Source organism: Netta rufina (genome assembly GCF_964035555.1).
Source record: "Netta rufina genome assembly, chromosome: 20".
Lineage (NCBI taxonomy): Eukaryota > Metazoa > Chordata > Aves > Anseriformes > Anatidae > Netta > Netta rufina.
This window is the reverse complement of record NC_140144.1, coordinates 774,737-783,444: the sequence shown is the minus strand read 5'-3', so window position 1 is coordinate 783,444 and position 8,708 is coordinate 774,737. Positions and strand designations below refer to the sequence as shown.

Genomic DNA, 8,708 nt, shown 5'->3' with positions numbered 1-8,708 from the left:
ATTTTTCAATGATCTTGGGAATCTGGAGAGGTCCCAGTAGACTAGAAGCTGGCAAATGTTGTGCCATATTTTAAGAAGGGTAAGAAAGAAGACCCTAGCAATTACAGGCCTGTCAGTCTCATGTCAGTGCCTGGTAAAATTATGGAGAAGATGATTCTTGAAGTTATTGAGGCACACCCAGGCGACAATGCAGTCATTGGTCCCAACCAACATGGGTTCATGAGGGCTAGGTCCTGCCTAACAAATTTGCTTTCCTTTTATGAAGGAAAGGGAAACCAGCTGATGTGATCTTTTTGGACTTCAGCAATGTTTTTGGCATGGTTTCCCATAGGATCCTACTGGACAAAATGTCTAGCATGCAACTTAACAAAAACATCATACGATGGGTGAGCAATTGGCTGATGGGCACGGCTCAAAGAGTTGTGGTTAATGGGGCCAAATCTGACTGGCGGATGGTCACTAGTGGGGTCCCTCAAGGCTCCATTTTTCCTGGACTGTGTAGAAGACAGCTTCCTGATTCAGCTGGTGAGTGAGTATACAAGAGGGGGTGCCCTGCCAGACCTGCTGTTCACAAACAGAGAAGGACTGGTGGGAGATGTGGTGGTAGGGAGTTGTTTTGGGCAGAGTGACCATGACATGGTAGAGTTCTTTATTCTTGGGGAGTCAGCGAAACTGCTACGTTGTACTTCCAGAGGGCAGACTTTGAACAATTCAGGACACTAGCAGGGAGGGTCACGTGGGAGTCAGTCCAGAAGGGCAAAGAGGTCCAGGAAGGATGGATGCTCCTCAAGAAGGAAGTCTTCAAGGTACAGGAGCAGACTGTCTGTGTGTGCCATAAGATTAGCCGGCAGGGAAGACCAGCATGGCTGAACAGGGAACATTTGCTGAGTCTCTGGGGAAAAAATAGAGTTTATGTCCAGTGGAAGAAGGAATAGGCAACTCAGGAAGAATACAAGGACGTCACCAGAATATGCAGAGAGAAAATCAGAAAGGCCCAGTACAAACTCAACCTGGCCACTATGGTTAAGGATAAAAAAAAAAAAGGTTTCACAAATGTATTTATGATAAGAAGAGGGCCAAGGAGAATCTCTGTCCTTTACTGGACATAGAGGGGAACATGACTACTGAGCATAAGGAAAAGGCCAAGGTTCTTAATGACTTCTTCGCATCTGTCTTTAATAGTCAGACCACTTATCCTCGGGTACTCAGCCTCCCAGCCTGGAAGTCTGGGATGGGTAGTAGAATAAACACCCCACAATCCAGGTGGAAACATTTAGAGACCTGCTACTCCACAAGGACTGTCACAAGTCCAGGGGGCCAGACAGGATACACCTGAGGGTGCTGAGGGAGCTGGCAGATGTGATTGCTGGGCCACTTTCCATCATCTTTCAATGGTCATGGTCAACTGGAGAAGTCCCACTGGAGACTTGCTAATGTGACACCCATCTAAAAGAAGGGTTGTAAGGAGGACCCTGGGAACTACAGTACTGTCAGCCTGAACTTGGTGTCAGGAAAGGTGATGAACAGGTCATCGTGAATGCAATCAGGCAATGTATGCAGGACAACCAGGTGATCAGGCCCAGCCAGCTTGGGTTCATGAAAGGCAAGTCCTGTCTGACCAACCTCATCTCCTTCTATGACCAGATAACCTGCCTGGTGGATGAGGGAAAGCGTGTTGACATAGTCTACCTAGACTTCAGCAAGGTCTTTCACATGGTCTCCCAGGGTATTCTTCTGGAGAAGCTGGAAGCCCATGTCTTGGACAGGTACACTCTTTGCTGGGTTAAAACCTGGCTGGATGGCTTGGCCAAGAGAGTGGTGAATAGAGTGAAATACAGCCGGCAACTGGTCATGACTGGTGTTCCCCAAGGGTCTCTGTTGGGGCCCATCTTTTTTAATATCTTTATTGCTGATTTGAATGAGGGAATTGAGTGTGTAATAAATATTGTATAATAAGTTTGTTAATCAAACTGGTGGGAAAGCTTGTGGGGGCTGTGACAACCCCGTACAGCTGGAAAGTTTCCAGCTGACCATCCTGATAAGAACCTGTAATAAATCTTGGGGAAGCTTGTGGGGGCTGTGACAATCCTATATAGCTGGAAAGTTTCCAGCTGACTATCCTAATAAGAACATGTATAGAACATGTATAGTGCTTGCTCAGCAAGATCACAACCCCCAACACAGAGGAAGACTAAGGCCTTCATCCTCACGACCACCAGGAGGTCCGAGATGACCCCCTAGCAACAGTACGCGCAACCGCAGGACATACCAGGGTATGCCACATACACCTGGAACAACCAAGCTATAAAACGGGGACTCTGGCGGGGGTGAGGTGCACGCTGTTGGTGGAGCGGAGACTCCCCGGCCACCCAGCGCTGTTTTGCCTGCTTGAATGCTTGCTTAATAAATTTAGCTCTGATAAAGATTATTCTGAGTGGTTTTGGTTCCAACCTTGTTACAGAGTGCACCCTCAGTAAGTCTGCAGATGACATGAAGTTGGGGGGTAGCATCGATCTACCAGAGGGCAGGAAGGCTCTTTAGAGAGACCTAGACAGGATGGGTCCTTCCCTGCTCCCGTGGGATGCATCTTTGCTCACCACCCAGACTATGGGAGCAGAATTTTCTGAGGGAACTGTCCCAGCAGCCAAGACTTGCTGCTCAGCAGACCACAGAATTTTCACCAGTTGCTGCCCCCCCACACAGCCGCAAGACAGCCCTGGGCGCATGCCGCACCCCCCAATCACGCCACCATCCGCCTTGCTGCCCCCAGCCGCCCGGCGTCCAGCATCAGGGGCAGAGGCACCACCACCGCGTGCTCTGGTCGGGAGCAGCACAGAGAGGGCAAGGCAAGAAGCTACACTGTGATTGGTGAGAATCCCTGCCACCACAGAATGAGGGTGCTGAGGATTGGCCGGTACCCTTCCTCCTTTCCTCAGCAGGAGAGCAGTGAGAGCCTTTCTGATTGGCTGCTGCTTTCCACACCTTGCAGTAAGCCTCTTCCTAGTGGCTGCCCACCGTTGAGCTCGTGCGGCAGCGGCCTGGGCGAGCGGCATCCGTGGGCTCCCCGTCAGGGCTCCGGAAGGTGGGGGAGCGCGAGGGGCAGCACTGGGTGGGGATGATGGTGGAGGCAAAGGCAGGCACCGTGGCCGTGGTCAGGCCTAGGTTAAAGCCCGTGGTGATATCCTGGGACTGTGACTTCTCATGATTTGTGAGTAGTAGCAGGCTTCACAGGTTTTATGACATCATTGGTGTGTATTTCCTTATGAGCACTGGTGACATCACTAGACCTGCCCCAAATAGCCACATTGTGATCAGTGACACAGTGAGTGCTAATTGCTAATTAGTACTAATTATCAGGATTTATGCTATAGTAGTGAAGGAATCAGTGCCCATAGTATAGTAGCAACGGTGACATCACCACTGTTTTTGCCATCATGCTCATTACATGTAAGTCACATTGCAAACAACTGTGACAGAATGATGCTTTGCTGGTCGTTCAGTGTTTTCTGATTTCAGGGCCTTAACGCAGGCAACAGTGATGTTAAGGGTGTAAGTGACATTATACCAAAAAATATCAGAGATAGTATCAGAAACTAGGTCAAAGTCATCACTAACAACAACGTTTTTGCCACTGATGAAGTCACTGCTGCCTGTGCCACCAGAACTTTGGAGCAATAGTGTCATCAATGTTTGGAGCAATAGTGTCATCAGCTTTCACAGCGACACAAAGGACAGGACGTTGAGGTCCCACCAGCAGTTGGGGCACCCTTTCCATCTCCTCAGGGCTGGGGACAGAGTTAGTCCTGCTGAAACTGTGTGGGAACACCTCAGCCCCAGTGCAAGGACAGCTGTGACCCTGCTGGTGGTTTGGAAGCACCCTGGGGAGTTTGGGGCTGCAGCTTTTCCTGGGACTGTGACAGCAATGGCCCTGACAGTAGAACTGGAGATGTATTATCCCTGTTCCTGGTTGGGGATGGTGCTGGCCCTGCAAGGGGTAGGGCTGGGGGCACCCACCTTCCTGACTGTCCTTACAGCCCTGCTCCTGTTGCAGACCACGTGGCTTGAAACCAAGATCTGTGTGTGGTGAGTATGGCCTCAAGCCTGTTCTGAAATATTCGTAGTGGATCTGCTTTCCCCTACTGTCCCCAGCCATTCCCATGTCTCCCATTCTCAACTGTCCACATTTGTGCCTATATCTTTTCTCCTTTCTGCCCCTTTTTCTTCCTCCCAGAAGTCTGAGAAGGCACACCTGGGCCCGTGAGTTCTCAATGGCCTAGCTGTGTCTGCTTATCCCCATCTGTCCTCTGCCCTCCTGCCCTTTCCCACCCCCCAGTCCCACTGTCCCCATCTGTCCCCATGTCTCTTGTCATCATTACTCCCTTCCCCCTCCACATCCCTGCAGGACAAACCTGGATGTGGTGGCCATGGAGAGACTTGAGGCAGCTCCAACCCTGCAGGATCGGCATGTGTGAGTGAGGGGATGGGGGTGCTTGGAGAGGCCTTGGACACTTGAGTCACCCTGAAACACTTCTGGACTACCTTGGGTCACTGGGGATGCCAGGGGAAAAACACCTGGGGGACTCAAATACCAAGACACCAGCAGGGAACCCTGGAGACACTGTAGAACAATTCTGAGGCATCTGAGACCCCTGAAGACACTCTGGTGACATACTGGGACATTATGGGGGCTCCAGGCATGATTGGGAAAAACCCAGAACATCCTAGGCAACAGATAGGACACTCTAGGCACCAATGGGACACTTGAATAATGCCTCTGGGGACCTCCAAAAAATCCTGGGACACCCTGGAGACCAGTAGGACACTCAGAGACCTCACCTCATGGACTCCCAGGGATACCACTGGTATACCACCATTCACCTCCTACCCCTTCCGGATTCCTTTAGTCTCCCTATCATCCCTGCAGTATCCCATTTCCCTTCATTGACCCCAGTGTCCTTGTCCCATCCAGGACATCCTAGAATCCAGTCCTGGGTGCATATGTCCCCTCCCAGGATGTCCCCATGTCTCCTACTGGTATCCTTGTTCCCCCTAGCAGCCCTCTAGGTGTTCATGTCTTTTCCATGCCCCATTACCATGGCTTCCTCCTTAGGTCCCCTCAAGGTGTCCCAGTATGCCCCTGTTCCTCTCCCTGCAAGTGCCTACATTGTGTTTCTGAAGGATATTCTGGTCCCTTTTATTTTCCCTACTATGTCTTCCCAGGTTGTCCCTTTCATATCCCTCAAACTCTCCCTGTCCCCCTAGGATGTCCCATTTATATCCCCCTGAGGTGTGCCTGTTCCTACAGTGTTCTGACAGACGTTCTGCCAGGGCCCCCTGTCATTCAGGATGCCTACAAAGGGGCCCTGAAACTGGGCCAGGAGCTAAACCTGACCCCAGGGCCACTCTCAGCCCTGTTGGGCATTGTGCGTCAAACCATCATCATGTGCACAGGTATGTGCAGGGCTAGGAGAGGATGGGAGGACACAGCACAGCAAAGGTCTTACCACTGACTCTCCCAATCCCAGAGACACCCTTACTGGATGTGGAGGAGTGCTACACCTACCTCAGTGAGCTGCTGCTGCGCCATGCTGTGCATGTGAGTCTTCACATGCCCCTCACAGCTTTATTGGCACCCATACATTCCTTGCCCCATTCTTGCACACTTGTTAGGACTTGAATACTCCCTGTGCACTCTCCATATGCTTTTCAGCATCCACACAACAACCTAAATACACCCCACATGGTTATTGGCACTTACATACTCTATCCATGCTTATTGCATGATCCTTATGTACTCCTTCCACACTTAGAGAGGCCCTGTGCTCATAGCATGCTTTCCACACACTGGTGTCCCCATGGCATGCTTAGTGGTGCGCTTTCCCCATGTACTTGTCTGAACTTGCAGCTTGCACACTCCCACATGCTTCCTTCAGGTTTACCAGAATTTGCACATTCCTTGTGCTCTGAACCCTCAGATTCCCAACATGCTTGTTGCATGCTTCTCTCTCCTCCTCTCTCCTCCCCTTGTACGCTCCATGCATACTTCCCAGCCCCTGGCTTTCTTTTGCCTGCTTCTGCCATGGTGCCATCACTGTAGTGCCCTCCGGTCAGTGCAGCTGTATTTGGGCTGACCCAGGTTGCCCACATCGCAGCCCATCTCCTCGAAACAGTCCTTCGGCATGCCAGGCTCTATGGCTACATCCTCACACCCCAGGTGAGCTTGGCACTGTTGGAAGTATGCAATGGGGGCAGTACCTGCCCTGACCTCACTCCATGTCTTGTGTCCCTGCCCACAGACCTGCCTTGACCTGACTCTGGTTTATGTGGGGAGCCCTGAGCATGGCCAAGAGGTAGAGGTGTCTACTGCCCTCCTCCAGGAGGAAGGAGAGATCCCTGGGAATCCCAACAAAGGTGGAATCTTCCTAACTGGGAGGTTATGGGGAAAATGCTGGGAATTCAGGGGGCTGGAGCAAGATAGGGCAATGAAAGGGACCATAGGGTAAGTGTGGGTGCACCCTCCTATCTGGGGTGCATTGTAGGATCTCGGATGGAGGATCATGTGGAGGGTCATGGGAGGTGCCTGTGGGCACCTAGTGGTCTGGAGGGGTCGAATGGCACCTTAGGGTTATAAGGATGGTCATGTGAAGCACAACAGCATCTGGTAGCATCAAGGGAGACACTTAGGATCATGAGGTGTTTGGAGAGGACTGGAGGGTATGCCAGGACTATGGATGGCCCTGGGAACCTACAGGATCAGGCCATACCTTGCTCCATGTCCCCCTGTTCCCCTGGTTCCACCATGTCTTTCACTGTCCAGTAGCAACTTCATCCTGAGCCCTGTCTTCTCAATGTCCTGCTGTGTTCCTGGTGGAACATGTCCCTTGTTTTCACAGTCCTGCTATATCCTTTTTCAGGCCCTTAACCTGTCCCTCTCCCTGTGTTCCCTGGATTCCTCTTCCCCAGTCACTGGTTCCAAGCCCTAATTCCTGACCTCTGTTACTCTCTATGCCCTGCCTGCATGCACCCCCAGTTTTAGTCTCTGACCTCTGCTCACTTATATCCCCTCCTTGTCCCCATGTCCCCTTGTGTGTTCCCTGTCTCCGTGGTGTCAGGCCCTGAGCCCTGTCTTCCTGTGCCTCCTGTTCCCCTGTCTCTGATGTCTGGCCATGACCTGTGTACCTGTGTCCTCAGGGTCTTCATTACAGGAGGTAGTAGTGGCTGAGCTGGTCCAGGTAGCTCAAGGTTGGAGCCAAGAAGTGGAGGCAGGGCTCCTGTGTGGTCATGATCAACGTGGGACCTGCCTGTCCCCTGCAGAGATAAGCATGACCAAGGAGGATGCTTCTGGGTCCCTCCAGACCTCCCCCAGGAGCAAGAAGCACCTTGGAAAACCCCAGGGATCTTGCCAGGGAAATAAAGGCCTTGGACTGTGCCAGCATCTCTGTGTTGTCTGTGGAACCTGCCCCATGTCCCATAGGATTCCCTTAGGACTCCCTCTGGGACACCTTGGGGGAACTCCTCTATCTACTGGGTTCCCAACATTCTTTGGGATGTCAGCCCATGTCACTAGGTTCTCATATCGCCTCCCTTGGAGTGCTCCACACCCATCCCAAAGCATATAGACCCCCTTTTTCTCACAATATTTATTTGTGGCCCCAGTGGATGTGGTTAATCTGGTGGCATTGGTCCAAGTACCAAATGCAATTTATTTTCAGAATTGCAATCTCTTGCACCAGTTGGAAGCAAGATGGGCTAGTTAGACCTTTAGTAACTGCATGCTAAGAGAATGCCACCACCTCACTTACTCTCAGTCAATTGCACTCTAATACTTGCTCTGGAATTTTGGTCTAACCTATAAACAAGCAAGGTTTAGGTCACCACAAATCAGCTGTGATTTGACAAGGAATATTAATGAGTTAAAAAAAAAAAAAAAAAAAGCTAGTTCATGTTTCTGAACATGTTTTCAGAGCTCTGCCTGCTCAGGATTTACAGGGATGAAACATTGCGATTCAGTTCATCTGGACCACCCACTTATACACAAACTCAGGCCTAGAGGCTTCCACAGTGTGATGAGCACTTTTGGAAGTCTGTATTTGCCTGCTCACTCCTAAAGACAGTGTAGCTGTGACAGATGCTCCAGCTGTGTTTGAATGGTACCTGAAAGCTAACAGATGCTTATATTTATTCTTCACCCAAGAAATATCATGTACACGAGCACACACACAAGACTTGCCTGCTGTTGTGCAGTCAGACACAGGTGACCACAGAAGCCACATCTCTGCTTCTGCCCTATCTATTTTCTAATCAGGGAGAAGTGACATTAGAAGCACTAGCTCAAAGACACTCCCAGGAAGACATGGTTCAGGTCTCAAGACAAAGAGATTCTTCTACACTCAGAAAATGTGCTTAGAAAACCCATCCCGCTCACTGCAAAGGCCTTTGTGTGAAGCACAAAAAAAGAGCAACAATTCTCCCACTGAAGGGAAGAGTGAGCATTGAGTGGGCAGTCTCAACTCTGAAACGCATTGGGAAGAAAGGTTTCTCCTCACATGCAAACTTTCCTGTCCAGGTTTCAGCTGGGATAGAGTTAATTTTCTTCATAGTAGGTGGTATGGTACTGTGTTTTGGATTTAGGATCAGGATAATATTCATAGCAAATATTCATAGCACACCACGTTTTAATTATGGCTGAGCAGTACTTACACAGAGTC

General features: G+C 50.5%; 1 protein-coding gene across 1 annotated transcript; it reads left to right on the top strand.

The window, feature by feature from the left end:
• Positions 1–2,992: 2,992 nt before the first annotated feature.
• LOC311217053 (cilia- and flagella-associated protein 119-like) lies at positions 2,993–7,757 on the top strand (the record flags this gene model as incomplete). Its single annotated transcript, XM_084298790.1, has 9 exons — positions 2,993–3,082; positions 4,035–4,083; positions 4,403–4,468; positions 5,306–5,451; positions 5,526–5,596; positions 6,137–6,214; positions 6,297–6,411; positions 7,192–7,290; positions 7,657–7,757. The coding sequence occupies exons 3-9, from the start codon at positions 4,425–4,427 to the stop codon at positions 7,755–7,757; spliced, it is 654 nt and encodes a 217-aa protein (XP_084154916.1). The 5' UTR covers positions 2,993–3,082; positions 4,035–4,083; positions 4,403–4,424.
• Positions 7,758–8,708: the final 951 nt, after the last annotated feature.